The sequence below is a fragment of the Hydra vulgaris genome, chromosome 09 (genome assembly GCF_038396675.1).
Source record: "Hydra vulgaris chromosome 09, alternate assembly HydraT2T_AEP".
NCBI lineage: Eukaryota > Metazoa > Cnidaria > Hydrozoa > Anthoathecata > Hydridae > Hydra > Hydra vulgaris.
This window is the reverse complement of record NC_088928.1, coordinates 62,278,722-62,299,453: the sequence shown is the minus strand read 5'-3', so window position 1 is coordinate 62,299,453 and position 20,732 is coordinate 62,278,722. Positions and strand designations below refer to the sequence as shown.

Here is a 20,732-nt window from a genome sequence, read left to right as displayed (position 1 = left end):
TACAACATGGAGCTCACAGTTGCTGGTGAAATTTAATTCAGATTAATCCCAATTTTTTCCAGCCAAATGTTATTGCAATAGGTTAGATCTTTCTATATTTATGAACGGTTATGTACTCAATACGTCATCTACCCTTTATCTTCTAGGATTAACTCTTACTTCCGATCTTTCTTAGAAACCATATATCAAATCCATTTCAAAATTAGCATCTGATAAGTTTGTGTCTCTATATCGTGCTCGACACTTCTTTACTCAGGGTTCTATTTTTATTTCTCTAAATCTTGTGTATTAATTCCTATTTCGTTTGTATTGTGTACCAGTTCCTATTTCGCACGAATATTATATCAGTTTTTATTTAAGCACTAGTGGCTTAGTAGAGTAAAGTAGTGTGGTTGCTTCAGAAACGTCCGAGGTTCAATACCTACTCTTACTACTCTGGTTGCCTCGGTAAAGTTGGCATTAACTTCCTTGTTAAATGTTAAATTGTAAAAAAAAAGGAATTTGGTAAATTCGCGGTGATAGCCTCCAACAAAATAGTTATTTGCGATTGGGATTTTAGGAAACAAGCTACTTTCTCGCCATTCATAAACTTTTAATTTTTTTTATTATTCCTCTCGTTTTTTAAATAATTTTAACTTTGTATTTTAAAATAGAGGATAATATAGTAATTAAACTTTGTAATAAAAATGTAATCCTTTTTGACATTTCTTTAACCTTTGCCATTGATTATTTTAACCCAAAAACATTAGAAAACATATACTTTTAAATTTCTGATTTCATCTTCAACAAAATGAAAACGCATTTTCAGTTTCAAATAATAATTTTATACTTTATTAATAATAAACCACAATTTGTCTAACAAAAAATTTTTCCTTTTCCACAAATCACTTTTTTTTTCTACACATAAATCACATTTTTCTACATTTTCCATACAAACCATATTTTCTTAAGCTTATTTATGATACCATTTATTAATTTTTGTCATATTTTTATTATTTTGCCATATAAATTTATTCAAGTCGTAAAACATAATATTAGTACAAACATCAGGTGCAAGAAAAAGACAAAATTTGTCTCATCACCAAGCCCCTCAGTTTATACCGTAAATATAAAACAACAAAAATTAAAAAACGTAACACTATAAAATATAAAACATTTTTCTAAAGACTTTATAAAATGAAAATCATAGATCCTAAAGTCCTACTTTAACTTCTTGTTTTCGTATTGGTTAAGAAAAATTAAAAAAAAAAGCAAGCAAATACGCATAATCCTGAAGCTTTCCTTTTACACCAACATATAGCTTGAAATATGTGAATAATTCTTACAAATCAAAATTTATATAAATATATAAATATATATATATATATATATATATATATATATATATATATATATATATATATATATATATATATATATATATATATATATATATATATATATATATATTTATATAAATTTTGATTAGTAAGAATTATTCACATATTTCAAACTATCTGTTGGTGTAAAAGGAAAGCTTCAGGATTATGCGTATTTGCTTTAAGCAAATACGCATAATCCTGAAGCTTTTAAGCAATAACAAGTGGCACAATCCTTTAAGTAAGAATTTAAGCAAGAATTTAAGCAATAACAAGTGGCACAATCCTTTTCTAAGATCGTCAAGTCGATAATGGCAAAATTAATTTTAAATTAATTTTCTAATTATATGGTAAGTTTAAGAGTAGCAAACATTAAAACTTCAGAAAAAGCTGAGCGACGTAGCGCTACGTCGTTCATCAATAGTTTTTGCTTCAATTTGTTCTTAAACTCATCAAGCGTAGCAATTGTTTTAAGTTCATTATTTTATATTTATTTCTACTAGAGGGCCAAATTTATTTATTCCATAATTTTGGCCCTCCAGTAGAAATTGAAAATTCAGTCGCCTCAAAATAACTTTTGGGTTAAATATAACTGCTATTTGAAAGTCTGGTTAAGTTTGTTTTGAATAGTGGGTAGAATATTAAAGGAGATTCGATATTTATTTTTTTTTCACACAGGTTCATTTTACTATATAAGAGACATGTAAATCGACATGTAATTCAGTCAGTATATGGAAGTCAATCAGTCAGTATTATCAAGACAGTTTATCGAAGTGAGTTTTATCGAAGAACATCAATACAAGAACTGAAATACAACAAGTGTTTCTTTACATCAATACAGTCCACATCCAACACTTGTGTTTCACAGAGCATTATTGTATCATCACAAGGTAAATGTAACACGGTAAGCCTTGAGAAGCGTGATTATTTATTTTTATTATTTTTATGACTTCAAGTGCAAAAATGGCTCCTGACAGTCATGGATTGGAACTAAAAAAGAAAATTATTGGCGATTACGTAAGTGGAATGTCACAAAAAAGTATTTGTGATAAATATCGCGTAAAAAAATGGACCGTATCAAGACTATGTTCCAAATATCGTTCTACGGGGAAGTTGGCAGCAGATAACAAAGGTAGAAGACCGCGTTCGACCACTTCTAGAGAGGATTCTATGATCGTCAGATCTGTCAAGAAGGATCCCTGGATATCATCAGTCGAGATACAAAAGCAATTAGAGCTGCCTGTATCGGACCGAACAATCAGACGACGTGCTATTGAAGCCGGATTGTTTTCTCAACGCCCTAAAAAGAAACCGCTGATTTCAATAAAAAACCAGAAGAAAAGACTCCTGTTTGCTACATCTCATATTGACTAGAATGTGCAGAAATGGCGAACTGTCCTGTTTAGTGATGAATCGAAGTTGAACGGCCGGAAAACGCCTCAATTTACGTTACTGCCATAAGACCGTGAAGCATGGTAGAGGCAATGTAATGGTCTGGGGGTGTTTTTCTGCTAACGGTCTAGGTCTAATACGTATAAAATATGTATAAAAATATCCTGAAAGATTTTATGTTACCTCATGCTGAATGGAATATGCCAATAAAATGGGATTTTCAGCAAGACAACGATCCGAAACACACTGCAAAAGTAGTCAAGCAGTGGTTTCAAGACAACCACCTATCGGTGATGGATTGGCCGCCTCAATCTCAGGATCTCAACCCTATCGAGAACCTGTGGGAAATCGTCAACCGCAGAACTAATCGTGAAGGTGTTCGTAATAAGGATCAACTGTTTGAACAAATCCAAAAGGCCTAGGCAGCGATTCCACAAAGTTTCATTGATCACCTGATCGAATCTATGTCTCGAAGATGCAAGACTGTGATCGAAAACAAAGGATTTGCCACAAAATATTGATAGCGAAATACAGCTTGGTCAACATTTTGTGGAGTTGCACTTGTTTTGTCCAGAAGGAAATCAACTTTTTTTAGTACTTTTGATTAATTTATTAATTTTCGTGTTCAAATAATGAACTTTGTGATAAATAAAACTTTAAGAACTTTGTCTCTAAACAGTTACATAGTTATTTCTCTAAATTGAAAAAATGCAGCACTTTTATATAAAGAAACTAAATTAGCATTATTTGGTTGCACTCTTTTTGTCCGATACTGTAGGTATAAAACATTCTCAATATTGAACAATATTATAATATAAAGTATTCAATATATGTTGTATAAATTATATTCTTTATACAGTAAACAAAAATAATGTATTAAATTATATTAACTTGAAATACTAAAAATAGATGAATATATTTTGTGTTGAAAATATAATTTCTTTTAATTTCTTTTAACTTTGATCTTTCTTGAAAGAAAGATCAAAGTTAGGTAATACTATTTTATTCCAGAGAAATGGACCACGATAAGAAACACAAAACTGGTCAATTATAAATACACTAGGAAATACATTTTTTTACATTTAAATATAAAGCATAAAATATTAAAAATATTTAGTTCATGTATATTTAAAACTTTCATTTCAATAAGAAGTGGTGTTGAGCTTGAAAAACGATTTGCAAAATTAATTATGCGAGCTGCGTGTTTCTGATGCCGATAGAGAGATTTAAGTTTGGTTTTGTGAGCGCTTGCCCATTTAATGTTAGCATAGTTTATATGGCAATGAATAAATGAATAATATAGTTGAGTTAGTTGGTGCTTATTTAGTATATATCTAGCCTATATAGAATTCCAATGTTTTTAGCAACTTTCATGGAAATATTATCAATTTGTTGATTCCAAGATAAGTATTTGTAACTTTATTTCTTTTTATGCTTGTATTGTCAATTAATAAGTCAGGCAAGATATTTTGGATTCTCTTTTATTTAGAGGTTGGGTAAAAAAGTAAAAACTTTGTTTTATCCATATTCAAAGACACTTTATTTTTTCTAAACCAGTATGATATTCTTTTTAGTTCATTATTCATTTAAAAAAAAAAGTAAATCTATGTCTTCGTGCGACTGAAATAAATTTGTATCATCCGCAAAATTTACGGTCGTTAAGTTAAAAGCTTTGTAAAGATCATTTATGTATAATAAAAATAACAGTGACCCAAGTATGGACCTTTGGGGGATACCACATGTTATATTCGTTATTATTTGCGATGAAGATTCTTTATTATAAACAAATTGTTTGCGATTACTTAGTTAGCTTTTGAACCAGTTTAGGGTTTTCTCTTTTACACCATAGCTCTCCAGCTTTTTAAATAAAATATGATGATTAACAGTATCAAAAGCCTTTGACAAGTCAATGAATATGCCTAGTGTGAATTGAGAGTTCTTAAATGAGTTACTTGCAGAATAGCGTGTTCATTAGAATTATTTTTTTGAAAACCAAATTGATTTTTATAGAGGAGTTTATTATCAATAAGATAAGTGTATACTCTGTTATAAATTATTCTTTCTAATATTTTTGAAAAGACTGGTAGAACTGAGATAGGGCGATAGTTTTTTATATTGGTATGATATTATTGAGTATGGTATTATATGAGCTTATTGATATGAGCTTATTTCATTATTCATATTTTTTTAAAAATCTTTTTAATTCTAGGGATATACTGTATTTTCTTGTAAAAACTTTGTAAAAATTTATAAAATGCATTTGTGCAGAACAGTTGCGAAAACTTGAACAAGCACAAACTGACGTGGTGACGTGATGTCGTGAGCGCAAACTGGCGTGATTGTGCTGAAAAATTTGAAAACAGTTTTATCTTTAAGGTAAACATAAAATAGGATGGCTCAAAATGAGGTTTTAAAATTTTAAAATAACACAGACAAGACATCATATTGATTTATGGAAAAACATGTTAGGGAGCGCAACTACATTGACTGACTTTGAGAGGTATTACACATTTAGCATACTTTCAACAACTTGCTTATAACAGCTCAATAAAGTATAAAGTAGATTAAAAAACTTAAGCGTTTTTTTTTATATTGAGTTATCATTAGCTTTTGTTTCACAATATGTCTGTGTACAAGGGAAATGCACTTTTTGGCAAATAGTAGTGTAAATAACTCTATACTGCCAAAAATGGACAAAATTAATTTTTGGCAGTATGGAGTTATTTATACTACTATTTAGTATTTTAAATTCTCTATTGTTTGATATACCACTCAACTTTAATAAATCAATTAATAATGAGTTATAAAGTTTTTTAACAATCTGTTAATGAAATTTGGTCTTAAAACAGATTTGTAACCAAAAATTATTGCCAAAATGCAGTATTATAATTAAACACTATTGTAAAAACTTTCTGCAGTAAATCAGTAAATGCAGTATTATAACGAAACACTATTGCAAAAACTTACTGCAGTAAATCAGTAAATGCAGTATTATAACGAAACACTATTACAAAAACTTACTGCAGTAAATCAGTAAATGCAGTATTATAACGAAACACTATTGCATAATAGCAATATTAAAACTAAAAGTCATTGCCTTGAAACACAAGGTCTTGAATTGATTAGCTCAAAATTTACTGTAAGGCTTTGGAATAACTTTTTCGAAAATTTGGGTGTGGTTGCTTCCTTTAATTTGCAATGAAGTCCTATATACTGCAGTAAGGAACTGATGTAAACTGTCAGCATAAGTAGCAATGACATTATCCTGAAATCAAAATATTTATTGTTGAAATCATAATAGTTGTTGTGCTAAGTCTCTTTGAAACGCCGATAATAATAAACGTGATTCTGAAGCGAGGTTTGTTACCTACGGGTCAGGGTAACAACATCAGTTTTTGCTATGTCTAATAATATTTGTCATACAACATCAGTAAATATAATGAGGTATAATAACATCTGTCCAATAACATCTAAAATTTCATTGATGTCTAATAACATTTATGCAAAAAGTATGAATTTTACAGATGCAGTTACATCTTTTCTATGTAACTACATCTGTGCACCTACATCGGTGAGTTCTATAGAAATAGTTAAATTTTTTCAATTATCTATAACTACATATGTGCACCTACATCGGTAAACTCTACAGAAATAGTTACATCTTTTCGATTATCTATAACTACATCTGTGCACCTACATCGGTGAATTCTACAGAAATAGCTACATATTTTCAATTATATTAAGAATAATTTTAGGATTTTTTTCAGATGCAATTACAACAGGAAAAAATATTAAACTATAATGCATTATTTTAACCAGATGAAGTTATATATATGATTTTTTCAGGTGTAATTACACCTGGAGGAAATTCTTCCAGATGTTATTGGACTTGAAGAAAAATTCCCTGATGAAGTTACATTTCCCTAAAAATGTTGTTAGGGGTTATTGAATTTCAGATGATATTGGACAGATGTTATTGGAGTAAAAAAAAATACAGATGATCTTTAACAAAAGTGTACAGATAATCTCGGAATACTCCATAGATTTTGTTGGATTGATATAGTAATCTTATCTACCAAAACACAAATTACGCTTATACATAAGCATTATTGTTTGGTTGTTTTTTATCTTTTGCCTTTTATCTTACGTCTTATGTATAATTTTGAATTTGCTTTATTATTACGCCTCGGATCATTTTATTTGTAGTTTAGTTGTAAGCTTTTTTCTTACGCCTCATATCATATAAGGTTTACTTTATTTTGCAGTTGATTTTTATTACATAAGTTTTCTTTTGGTAAGTAATTTTTGAATTATAGTTTTGTTTATAAGTATTTAAGAAAGAATTTTGTTTTTTACTCTGTTTATTGTTTATGTGTTATGCTTATTTTATATTTGTCATTGAACAATTTAATTTTACTTTTCATTCGTTTTTAATTTTGTCTGAACAACTATCTGAAATTGTTTTGTTCATAAAATAGTTATAGTTTCTTCTTATTTCTTTCTTTCTCATTCACTGTTTTTTTTTGCGTGTTTTTTTGTTTTTGTTTTTTTGTTTGTTTGTTTGTATTTTTTGTTTCGTTTGTGACTATTAAATTTCTTTTGCTTAAGTTTTTAATACCATCAGATTAACCTTTTGTTTTACAATAATGATTTTATAGAATCAAGTAAATTCTATAAAAATCTCAAAATAAATTATAACATATACCACTTAGATACCCGATTATAAAATACTGATTATGGATATATATTAAGTATTGTAAACAAAAGACTTAATTCCTGAGAGAAGACAAATATTATTTATATTTATCTTATTTAATTTCATAGGAGCCTTTACAAAAAATCTAAAATCAAAAAGCAACCAACAAATTTAAGAAGTTATAACATATCATAAGAAATTTATTATTTCAAAGGACAAATATAGTAACTATATTTTTTGTGATTATTTTTTTTATGGTTATAACTAGTTAATAATACATGAGTTTTTATGTAAATAATGGTATAAGTAAAGACTTAACTAAGTTCATATCAAACAATAAATTTTATATTTATATTTTATTTTCAAACAATAATTTTTATTTTATTATATATAAAATATGTCGATAAATTTGAACTTAGTTAAAAATAGTGAAAAAAATATTTAACAAATTATTGCTCTTGCGTTTAGGGCAGGAGGAGGGAGAGGGGAACTTTTTAAATTTGCTATTTTCCAGTCTTCAATAATTGCAGTTTTTTGCAAAAGCAAAAAATGAAAAAAATTTTTTATGTAAGTATAAACACAGTTGCTTTTTTCTGCGTTTAATGATAATTTATTCGGTTTAAAGCAAGCATTTTTTGAAACCCTATACAGGCTTAGAAAGCACAAAAAAGTTTAAGTTATAATTGCAACCAATCGCAAAGGCCTAATTACTCCAGAAAATTGATAAATACTGCAATGGTACGTATAAGAAATTATTAGAGACATATGATTAGTTAAAAGTCCCTTCCATTCACAAAGTATTAACAAATGCTGGGGAAATTATCATCAATTCACTAGTTTCACTTGGTTTAATGGGAGAAGTAGTTGAACCTTGACACAGAATTTATAAATTTGATCGTGAACACCATGAAAGGAATTAAATTAGAGAAAAAACTTATTTTCATTCGAGCTATACATACTTTTGATTCCCTTATTATTATTATTACTCATTAACTATAAGATTGAAAAATAAGAAAAAATTACCGGATATAGTTGAAAGTTTGTTAGCAGTTTATAGCAGTTAATAAAGAAAATTCATCTAAAATGAGATCAGATGAAATTAATGACTTATATTTAAATGTTCATGTATATGACATGAATTATATTTAAATGTTGGCAACGTTGACGAAATTCTAGAATTAGACATTGATGTAGAAGAACAAAATTCTAAAATGTATATCTGTATAATGTATAAATTTATATTTGTTTGCCTACTATGTAAATTTATTAATGAAATATTTATAAAATTGCAGTGATTTGACTCAAATCATTGGAGTTTGAAAACAAGAAAAATTAGTAGGGAATTAGAACGATTTTAATTCTCAACTAATAACCTATTAAAGTTTGAAAGATATAATTGTATAAAGTTTTTACCCTCATCAAAATGACGGGGGTTGTACTTCACATGATCATAATTTTTAACGAATAAAAGATTATTCGATGAAAGTTAAAACCTGTCAATGAGTCTAAATTTAGTATAAGATAGTAACAACAAAATTTTTTTAAACTCATTGCCCTCATATTTGTGATGGGGGGCTAACGTTTTTGTGTATTTTTGATCAAGGCATCAATCACCGCAGTTTTTTAACAAAATTTTATATTTTGACTTAAGCATGAACATAATAAGTTTGGAACATTTTAGAAATTGTTCATGGTTTGGACAATGCCCGAAAGTATCATATATAAAAAATCCAGTTAATGCCCCCAGCGTTCATTTAAATCTTCAACTCCACCCCTCACCCCCGCATACTATGAGCTAGTTAAACACAAAGATTAAAAAGTTTTAAGAAACTTTTTAATCTTTGTGTTTAACTAGCTCATAGTATGCTCATAGTATTTTAATCTTTGCGTTTCTATTTTACTAAATTAAACCTTAATATCCACATAAATACAACGAATTTTCAGCCACCTATTTTAATAGAAGATTTTCACTACCTATTTCAATGATATGTTTCCACTGTTGAATGTGGTTAAAAATGTGGTTAATATTCGCATAAATATAAGTTTTTACTTATATTTATGCGAATATTATTGTTACATCGTAGTAATATTATTTATTGTAGCGTGACTTTTAGGATAATCGTGGCGCAAACGAGAAAGTAACCACTAACAATCAAATCTTTTCTGAAAAATTATGGCGTTCCAATTATATATATTTACAATATTTGTTATATATACCATTGTTCATTTCTGAATCAATTATTAATTCTAATTAATTCAATTATAATAATTATTTTTGAATTCTTATTAATTGAATTCTCATTATAATAATCATAATTCAATTATAATAATTCTAATATCAATTAAAAACCTAAGCAACACAACGTAGTTATAATAACATTATTACAAACAATAAAACAGTAATAAAAATAACAATAAAATTTTTTAAAAGTATTTTTAAACAACTACTACTTACACTTAAACAAAAAATAGAAACATAATGTTTTTTAAGTAATTTAATAACTTTATTCAATAACCTTTCGCGTAGCTATAACCTGTTGCAGCGCTGCAAAAAAGCATAATGGTGTTGTCACAAACCACTTATTACACACACTAAACCATGCTCAAAGGTTAATACAAAAAATCTTCAATTGCACTCTATTCCTCCTCTGATGATAAGTAAAGTTAATTCAATAAGCTTTTAGTCGAAAAAGAAAATTTTTAGTCGAGAATGAAAATTTTTAGTCGAGAATGAAAATTTTTAGTCGGGAATAAAAATTTTTTCAAAATAAAAATTACAATAATCACAGCCCTATTATTCTGAAATTACAAATTATTCACACAAAAGTTGATTTTTTTACTTTTTTTAGTTTTTTGATGAAATATAACATATTATATTAAGGATTAAAAACAATATAAAAATGAAATTATTTTTCAACAAAAAATAAAATAAATATAATAAAGAAAATGGATAACTTATAGTAGAAATAAATATTTTTGTAATTTTGTTATTAACGCATTTGTTTTAAAAGAGATATTTTAAGTTTATGTCTTTTTGCATTGACTCTTTGACTCGTTTTGTTATGACTCGTTCATGAAATTTTCTAAAGAGGTTTTTTGAACAATTTATAGACAATTAAGGCTTTAAGTTCCCTCAGAAGATGTTCACAATAAACAGTTATGAGATTTAACTTTTACCATTTCATTTGTTGTTTTTTTATTCATTACAAGACAAAAAGAACCACAATCAAATATTTAGGTTTTTCTGATGCCATAATTCACCTTTCGTGATAATTCCCCTTCTCTTGGTGATAATTCACCTTCCTTTAGTGATAATTTACCTTCCTTTGGTGATAATTCACCTTCCTTTGGTGATAATTCACCTTACTTTGGTGATAATTCACCTTCCTTTGGTGATAATTCACCTTACTTTGGTGATAATTTACCTTCCTTTGGTGATAACTCACCTTCATTTGGTTAATTTTTATTTGACAATTCTTTCTTCTGACTTATAATATCAATATTTATATGTAACTGTACAAAAAACTACTGTTTAGTAGACTAACAAATAAGTTTTGCTTCTTTTGTTAGAGTATTAATATCCGAGTTTAATAGAACAAATACCTGGATCATAGCGTAGTTCTTACCTGAATCACTGCTGCTTTGAACTAAATTTTATTTCCTCTTCTTTGACAATTATGGTTTGAATCGAGCTTAATATACACCACTTTTTTTAACGGAGGACTTTAAATTCTTTATCATCTAATTAGATGTCGAGTGTCGCTCTAACGTAACAGTGAGTATTTGAGCTAAAATAAAGTATAGAAAACCGCAATAGTTTCTATTAGAATAGTTTATTAAAAAAAAAGAGTTTCTTAATTTTACGTTGCAATTCAAAATTAAGTAGGATTCATAGCAAAGTAAAATAAAAATTAAACGTAGCATTAAATTCAAAATTAAGTAGGATTCATAGCAAAGTAAAATAAAAATTAAACGTAGCATTAAATTCAAAATTAAGTAGGATTCATAGCAAAGTAAAATAAAAATTAAACGTAGCATTAAATTCAAAATTAAGTAGGATTCATAGCAAAGTAAAATAAAAATTAAACGTAGCATTAAATTCAAAATTAAGTAGGATTCATAGCAAAGTAAAATAAAAATTAAACGTAGCATTAAATTCAAAATTAAGTAGGATTCATAGCAAAGTAAAATAAAAATTAAACGTAGCATTAAATTCAAAATTAAGTAGGATTCATAGCAAAGTAAAATAAAAATTAAACGTAGCATTAAATTCAAAATTAAGTAGGATTCATAGCAAAGTAAAATAAAAATTAAACGTAGCATTAAATTCAAAATTAAGTAGGATTCATAGCAAAGTAAAATAAAAATTAAACGTAGCATTAAATTCAAAATTAAGTAGGATTCATAGCAAAGTAAAATAAAAATTAAACGTAGCATTAAATTCAAAATTAAGTAGGATTCATAGCAAAGTAAAATAAAAATTAAACGTAGCATTAAATTCAAAATTAAGTAGGATTCATAGCAAAGTAAAATAAAAATAATGCATCTGACTAACCTACAGCTTTTTTGGCCGACGAAAACTTTTTATGGTTGATCATGGCAGGACTAATAACGAACCTCTTTGGTTTGAAGCTAGCATAAGTAATAGGAACATCATAAACATTATTTTCATAATAAAATCTCACACCCACCCTTATAATTTCACCCACTAATTCCTTGTGGATATCGTGCATCCTAATAGTCTGAAAAAGGAAAAAGGAAATAAATTATTAATAAAATAATTTTTATTTCATTATTCAAAAGCTTTTTTGAAATTTGTAATTAAGCATCAAGGTACCTTTGTGCCTGTATTTTTATAGTTACGATTGTCAACTTTTCGTCAGTTTTAAATCCAACAACAGATTTTTATTTAGAATTTACCCTAATTTCATTTTCTGTTTGTCAGAGGCAAAAAAAAAAAAGAAAATAAAACCCGTCATTAGTTAATGCCAAATGTTAATGCCAAGGCTTATAATGAAAATTAAAATGTGTTTGCTTTGTCTGAGAAACTTACTTTGCCTGAGAAATTTGCTTTGCCTGAAAAACTTGCCTGAGAAAAAGACAGCAAACTGCTTTGCAGGTCAAAATAATCTGTTGTAAAATACCAACCTCGATGTCTGTGGTTCTCAGATACCTAAAAATTTTTGCTGATAGTGCAAAATGACTTTGCAAATTACATTACGAGTTACAGCCAAGTAGGAATCAACCCTTAAAGAAACTATTCAACTTGCAAAAGTAACCGAAGAGCTCCCACATTTAATTATACAAAATAAATATATATGCCTAAATAATTTACATATAGACTTTGTATGTTTCAAATTCTGGTGCAAGTAGTGCCAAAACCAACCTCAAGTGCTTTTGAAAAGACTACTTAACCTCTTGTCGATCTCCATTAAATGTGAGTCTGTGAGTCGTAAGGTATAGGAAACCTCTAGATAAGTTTTTAGAAAGCAGGTTAACTCTTAAGTGATTTTTGCACTTTAAGTGACTTGAAAAGACTTTTTGACAGTCACTTGAGAATCACTGTCAAAAAAAGAGATTTGGTCTCAGTTTAGGTTATTGATTACTGAAAAGAAATAAATGTCAGGCAAGTTATTTAATTTATTTTTTAATATTTTTGGTAGCTTTTAAGTCCGTAATTTGTTTGTCTATACATTTACAATACTGCCTCATAACTAGATCAACGCCAAAAAAATAACTTTTCACTCAAAGGATGGTTAATAAATCTGGTTAATAACTAATGCCCATTGAACTGATTCTGGTTTGTGATATGAAAGTTGTAAATTTAATTTGTGTTCTTTCAACCCACTCATGTATGCGCCCTTGCGCATACTTCAGTAAGTTATAACATCAAATCCAATGATTGTAAATTTATTTTTTAAACTTCATTTAAAAAACCTTTGGGAATGTAGTGATAATTCTTGCTTGTAGTGATGTGAATTTTCGCTATTACAACAAGTGAAAATTCACATCACTGCATTCCTAAAAATTTTTTAAACGAACTTTAAAAATAAAATTGCAAACCATTTATTTATTACATGAATCACTGAATGCAGGGCAGTTTTATAAATTGTAAGGGACATAGGAAAAACGTAAAAAAACTTGATTTCAGTGAAATTAAGCAACCCTAGACCACGGTTATGTTAGTTTAAATAAAAAAACATCCCTTACTGAATGTATTAAAATTTTAGTAAAATACTCAAAGAAACAAGATGTTTTTTATTATAAGAGCTAAATTCCTATGTAATTTATTTCCATGTTTGGATTTATTATTATAGACTTTGTAACGGATCAGTAATGCAGCGTTGAAAAGATGGTGAAGACATTCTGCCAATTGCTCAAAATAAATTCGAAGACCTTTTTTTTTATATGGTAGAATTTAGATACATGATTGATCAGGATAGGAAACTTGGCGTTAAAATAATATTATGTGCCAATATAAATTTTAAATTGCAAGGGCTTTGTTTACCCATTTGTTTAAAAATTGTTAAGGAAATTATTTCTTTCAAAATCTCCCAATGCTGACAAGTCTTGACAATGTTGAATTGTTGGTAATTCTCCCTCATTTTATTTCCAACCATGTTGAATTGTTGGTAATAGGGTTTTTATATAATAAAACGGCTTTAAACTATTCTTTTAAAATATTATTTAGACTAAATTTTGCATAGATTTTTGGCACCTTTTAAAGGTTTTGTTTGATCAATTTAATTAATAATCTTTTTACTGAAAGCAAGATTTATTAAGCTGCGATTATTTATTGAATCTGCAAAAATAAAAAAAATTCTTTGAATAACGAATAAGGGCCATCGAGAGCCATCACGCCGCCTAGGATAGTACCCCTGATTGGCGCCCTTATTTATTAAAATTTCCGTATATTATATATGAAGGACCTTTTTTTTTTTTTTCTAAATACCTTCTTTTCATTTGGTGCCCCTTGGATATTTGCCGCACTGTAACAAACACTATATCCTTAAGTACAGAAAACTAAGTTAAAATAATATAGTTGTTATAAAATGTTGAAAAATCTGGAATTTGTCATTGATTTGGATAGTTATTTACTCTATTTATAGAAAAGAACTTTTTCAACAAATTTAAGAACAAAAATTAAATTTTATAATGGATCATGGTAATGCCAATATAAAATTGCCAAAGTGCCAAAATCATGCCAAAGTTTGCAATCCTGATCAATCATGTATCTAAATTCTGTCATATAAAAAAAAGGTCTTTGAATTTACTTTGAGCAATTGGTAGGAAGTCTTCACTATCTTTCAACGCTGCATCACTGACCCTATAGAAGGTCTTTTCTAATAAATCCAAGCATTGGAAAAACTTACATAGAAATTTAGCTCTTATAACAGAAAATATCTTGTTTCTCTTGGTAATTTGACCAAAATTTTAATACAATCATTTGGGGTTGTATGTTGCCTATGATAACGAGGGCGTGGTCAAGGGTCACTTGATTTCATTGATCCTGAGAGGGTCCGTTACAACGTAGTGCCTATGTCCCTTACAGTTTATGGAATGGTTCTGCATTCAGTGAGTTAAGTGATAAATAAATGATTTGGAATTTTATTTTTTAAACTTTGTTTTAAGAGTCATTTTTTGTAAGAATCAGGCAGTCAATGGAAGTGACCTCCTCCAAATTGCTTGAATTTTTTATATATTGATCAGAATATAGAAAAAACCTGTTGGGGAAAAAAAAAATTTCAAAAATGTTTCGTTCACTCGGAATCTGGGCTTAAATTTTTGAGATTTTTTTAAAAATTTTTAGAAATTTAGTTTTTGCCACCTTTGAACCCATTTTTTTGGCAAGGCAAAAAGTTGCACATAGCTTTTGTAGTTAATATCAGACGTAACCCAAAAGCTCTCTCCAAAAAATATAAAAAAGTTGCGTGACACTGTGCGGTTGGCTAATTATCATAGTTCAAAAGTACAAAATCAATCAGTTTTGTCAACTTTTAATCGGAGTTAATTCTAGCGGCGAAGTGTTGCACACAATTTTTCTTTTAGGATTTGAAATTATCAAAGGTATTGAGTCTAAAAATGCAAAGAAAGTTATGTGATACCTAAGGCCTATTAATATATTAAGGCTTGAAATTGGAAAAAAATGTTTTAGTATACTTACAAAATGAACCATTACGGCAGAGGCGCTTAGTTTTGTAAAAATGTAAACATATCCAACTGTCAATACAAAAAGGTCCTAACATAATAATAAAAAAAATTCGTGTGATCTTTAGATATTAAGTTAAAAATAAAGGTACAAATTGTTAAAAATGATTAAGTACGAAGAGATATTTTTTTGGACACACAGATGAGGTTTTCGCTCACAATAAAATTTCTATCATCCAAAATTAGCATTTAGCATTACACAAAACATTGCACGTAATGTTAAGAAAAAATTTAAGCGTTTCTGACTATGATATAGAAATCATAACAATTGAAATAAATAATAATAAAAAACAATACATGATCAGAAGTGAATTATTTAAATTTACGTCATAACCAAATAACTTGTGGTGATCGAATGGAAGAAGAATCGCTGATATCACGATTGTGGAGAAACAAGTTACGGTTGTTTACTTTAAAAAAAATGTCTTAACTTTATTTTAACGATCTTTAAAATTTGCGTAAATAGAGTAGATATTTTATCATTGCTATTGAGAAATAGGTACTGCATAAATAGAACTTGTTTTTAGTTGAGTATGAAACAAAACAAATATTTTTATGAAAACTGTTGTTGCTTTTCAAAAGGAAATTGTGGATCATTCAAAAAACATAAAATTATAAACAAAATGTTCTACATTCATCAGCTGGGAGATGTTGATGTTAAGAAACACCTCATCAACTTAAAGGTAATTATGTATTTTAAATTTACGCAGACTGTAATATAGTTTTTATAATTACATACTTTATAACTTCTCTGCAATAAGATTTTGAGACAAAGTTCTTTAATCAAAAAAAAATAGCTCTTTTAATTAATTCCTCACTCTTTTAATAAATAATCACTAAATTAATCACACTCTTGCAATATTGTATTTTAATAATAACAACAATGTATTTCAAACTTGTAAACATTTTTCGTGAAGAGTCAGATTATAAACAATGCTTTAAATGACACACTTAATAATTGTATAAAAAATTGTTTTTAGGTCATGCGATTAAACGATAATAATATTTGGGAAGAAAATGGACTTATTGCAAATAGACTTAAAAGAAATCTTGAAAAGGATGAACAAATATGTGCTTTTCACCGGTACACGTTTGGTATTGCATGGAGTCCTCCAAAAACATGCTTTCATCCTCACCATCTAAATATAAAAGGAAAAAAATCTCCCGCTTTAAGGGCGTCACCAATACATGTCGTCATATCAATGTCAAAGCGATACAATGAAGTATTTTCAGTTGGTGCAATGCTGTGTTTTACCCATTTAAAGCAAGAAACTGCTTTATCTAGAGTCAACGAAAACACCAATTTATGTACAGAAACACAAACACAACAAGAACAAACATATATGACACCTGCTACTCCAGATGAAGAATTTGATCCCGGTGAAATTAATGTTTCACAGGAGATTTTGGACGAATCTCTAAGAAGCCGTGAGAGTGTAACTGAGGTTCTTAATGCAAGTCCAATAAAATTTAGATTAAAAAGGAAGTTCGAATATCTGGAAGATACTACTAAAGATAAGTTAAAACGCAAGTATGTTCGCCTAGAAAACTTATTAAAGAAAAAATTTGCGGAAGCTGTTGCTCCTGGACAAGAGGAAATACTTATAGATTTTCTTAACAGTAAAAATGTTGATGAAATAAATAGCCCTCTCCCAATTGAAATTATTAGACCATACCAAGTATACCAAAAAGTTTATAATGAACACATTTGAGTGTACCAAACATCGTATAGAAACAGCAAGAAAATGGCATGCATCTCATAAAGGGTTGGCATTTCCAGAGAAGAAAGTATTCGTCCGATCTAGTCTTGATCAAACAAAGTGTGAACATTTCTTAGACTTTATATTTACAAGCGGTATTTTGCATGATGTTGCTTATGGAATAACCAAATTAAAATACGACAGCGGTGAAGAACAAAAGATAGTGTATGCAATACTGACGACAAAATATAGCCACGCTATCATGTTCTATCGAAAAAGTTGTAGTGAAAACAACTATTTACCATTATCTGATTCAAGTTTGTGGAAAGTATTGCATGCAATAAAACCTTCAAGTCGAAAAAGCTTAGCTGGATTAGATGATGTTACTGCTTCAGGCATGAATGGTTTTCAAACATTACAAAAATTGGCACAAAGATTTAGTTCTAAATCTCTCGAAGCTGCCCTTGAAAAAGGAAAAAGGTATTTGAAAACAAGTTATCAAACCAATTGTAGTGTCAATGACTCAAACATTTCTTCTCATAGCTCAAAACATGCCTTATCAGATCCATCTGAAAAAAATCTTCAATCCAACACAGAGATATCAGAGGTGGTATGTGCCGATTGCTATGATTTGTGCAAAGCTATCGAGATGATCAAAGAACTAACAATTCAAAATTCTGACGATGCTGATTCTATTTATGATTTGGAAATTGCTGTAAAGGATGTATTCAACTACATAAAACACCTGATGAGAGATTCTCAACAGAAAAAGGCAAAAATCGAAGCTTTTAAGCAATTAAACGATGAAACTGCTTTCTGGCTTAAAGATTTTTGTCAAAAAATACTTCCGGTTCGATACAGAGAGGGCCAAAGAGAGTATTTTGGCAAGAAAGGAATGAGTTTACATGTGGATATATTCTTCATAAAAATAGCAGGAAAGTTATTCAAACGTGTTTACTTTACTTCAATGTATAGGTGTGATCAGGGAATAGGTGATGTTGTTTCGTTAGCCACTGCAGTTTTAGACCAATTCAGAATTGATCAACCGCATATCAAGAAAATGTTTACCAAATCTGATAATGCCGGCTGCTATCAGGGAAATCTTTCAGCTGAAGCAATCTACAATGTATGCAAAGAGAGAGATATAAAGTTGCTGAGATATGATTATAATGAACCCTGTTGTGGAAAAGATCAATGTGACAGGAAGAGTGCAGTTGTAAAGACAATTTTAAGGAGTTACGTTGACTCTGGTAATAATCTTTTGACTGCTGAAGATATACACAAGGCTATGCATTATAGTTTTGGCGCTAAAGATGCAAAAGTAGCAGTTGCTCAAATTAGCAATGATAAAACTGTAGTTACTGGACCAAAGATTAAGAACATTAGCAACTATCACTCATTTGAGTTTGGTGAGAAAAGTATGAAGATGTGGCGTTATTTCAATATCGGTGAGGGAATTGAACAAGAGTATGGAAATCTTAAAATTCAACCCTTGATTAAATTGTTGTTGCCATATAGCAAAACAGATAATTCAATTAAGCGTAACAAGTCACTTAAGGAAAAACAGAAAAGAAGTGACAGGCAATTATATTCATTAAGATTTTGCACTGAAATGAATTGTACTTTATCATTTGAAAGCGATGCTGAGTTAGAAGAACACATGCTATCCGGTCTTCATACAGTTCCGAAATCATTAACATCATTGGATAAAGTTCGCAACTCGTTTGTTCATAAGATGAAAATTACTTCACAACTAAATATGCCAATTTCTTCATCCTCTAACATTGCTTCCGTAAAAGACAAACCACATTGCATGAACATTTTTCTATTGCAAGGTTGGGCATTACCAGTTCGAAGTTCTTTTAGATTTTCAAATCAGCAGAAAGAACTGTTGTATAAATACTTTATTCGTGGAGAAGAATCAGGTAATAAAATGAGCCCTGAGCAGGTTCACATGCAGCTGAGGAGAGAACTTCCGCCTGATCAATATGTAACTAGCCAACAGATAAGATCTTTATTTTCAAGGTAGGCATTGTTGCTATCAAAACTTTTGCAAATTAGATTATGTTTCTGACTGTTAAATAGTTCTTTTACAAATATGAAATTAAAATTTAGGTGAAAGTTATAATTTTGTGTGTTTGTTTACATATGTTTAAAAATATGTACAATTGATATTGTTATAGATTTAGTAACCTGAAAAGAAAAGGTAAGCTGGTAGAACCGACAACAGAAAATAATGAAAATAGTCAGGTTAACGATAACAAAGAAGTTTATGGCGAAAATGATGACTTTAATCTGGCAGGAGACAATGAAGATGATAATAAATATGAGGAAGACATCGCCAATCTTGCAAAGGAAATTTGTCTTGTATGGAAAGTGAATGATTGGGTTGCTGTTGCATATAAAAAACAATGGAATATTGGATATATTGTGGAGGTAATATAAATAAAAGGAATATAAATAAAATGTAAAAATAATTTCAGAATGACATTATATAAGACTTTAAAAGTTTTATTGAATGTAAGCAAAATTAAACAAATCATAAACTCTTTATTATATTATTTTAAATGTTGCGCTAATACTTTTAGGTATCTATAACTGGGATCAGAGTTAATTGTATGATTAACGGGCAAGAGAAGAATACTTTTCGCTGGCCAGTTACTACCGAGGAGATAAATAACCAAACTGATAAAATTATCTGTTTAGTAAATGCTCCTTTTCTAATCAGTGGTTGTGGCGATTATTCATTATCCGAAGAAGACTATAATACAGTCATATCATTATTCTTAGAGAAACTTACTGCAGCAGAGTAGAAATTATGTGTGATGTGGTGGATAATGTGTGTAAATGACTCTATTAATAAATGAAAAACTAATTTTTAAATGGAAAAACATTTAAATGTTTGATTTATGTTTTATTTAATTAGCAATATAGTTATCTTGATGTTAGATTTTTGTTCAGTTTTTAATTCATGTTATATCATGAGTGTGACAAAATCACACGAATTTTTTTTATTATTATGTTAGGACCTTTTTGTATTGACAGTTGGATATGTTTACATTTTTACAAAACTAAGCGCCTCTGCCGTAATGGTTCATTTTGTAAGTATACTAAAACATTTTTTTCCAATTTCAAGCCTTAATATATTAATAGGCCTTAGGTATCACATAACTTTCTTTGCATTTTTAGACTCAATACCTTTGATAATTTCAAATCCTAAAAGAAAAATTGTGTGCAACACTTCGCCGCTAGAATTAACTCCGATTAAAAGTTGACAAAACTGATTGATTTTGTACTTTTGAACTATGATAATTAGCCAACCGCACAGTGTCACGCAACTTTTTTATATTTTTTGGAGAGAGCTTTTGGGTTACGTCT

The 20,732-nt window shown here is 28.8% G+C and overlaps 1 protein-coding gene across 1 annotated transcript; it reads left to right on the top strand.

The window, feature by feature from the left end:
• Positions 1–6,189: 6,189 nt before the first annotated feature.
• LOC136085634 (uncharacterized) lies at positions 6,190–20,200 on the top strand. Its single transcript, XM_065806958.1, has 5 exons — positions 6,190–6,321; positions 16,635–17,274; positions 17,387–19,379; positions 19,538–19,790; positions 19,943–20,200. The coding sequence occupies exons 1-5, from the start codon at positions 6,190–6,192 to the stop codon at positions 20,165–20,167; spliced, it is 3,243 nt and encodes a 1,080-aa protein (XP_065663030.1). The 3' UTR covers positions 20,168–20,200.
• Positions 20,201–20,732: the final 532 nt, after the last annotated feature.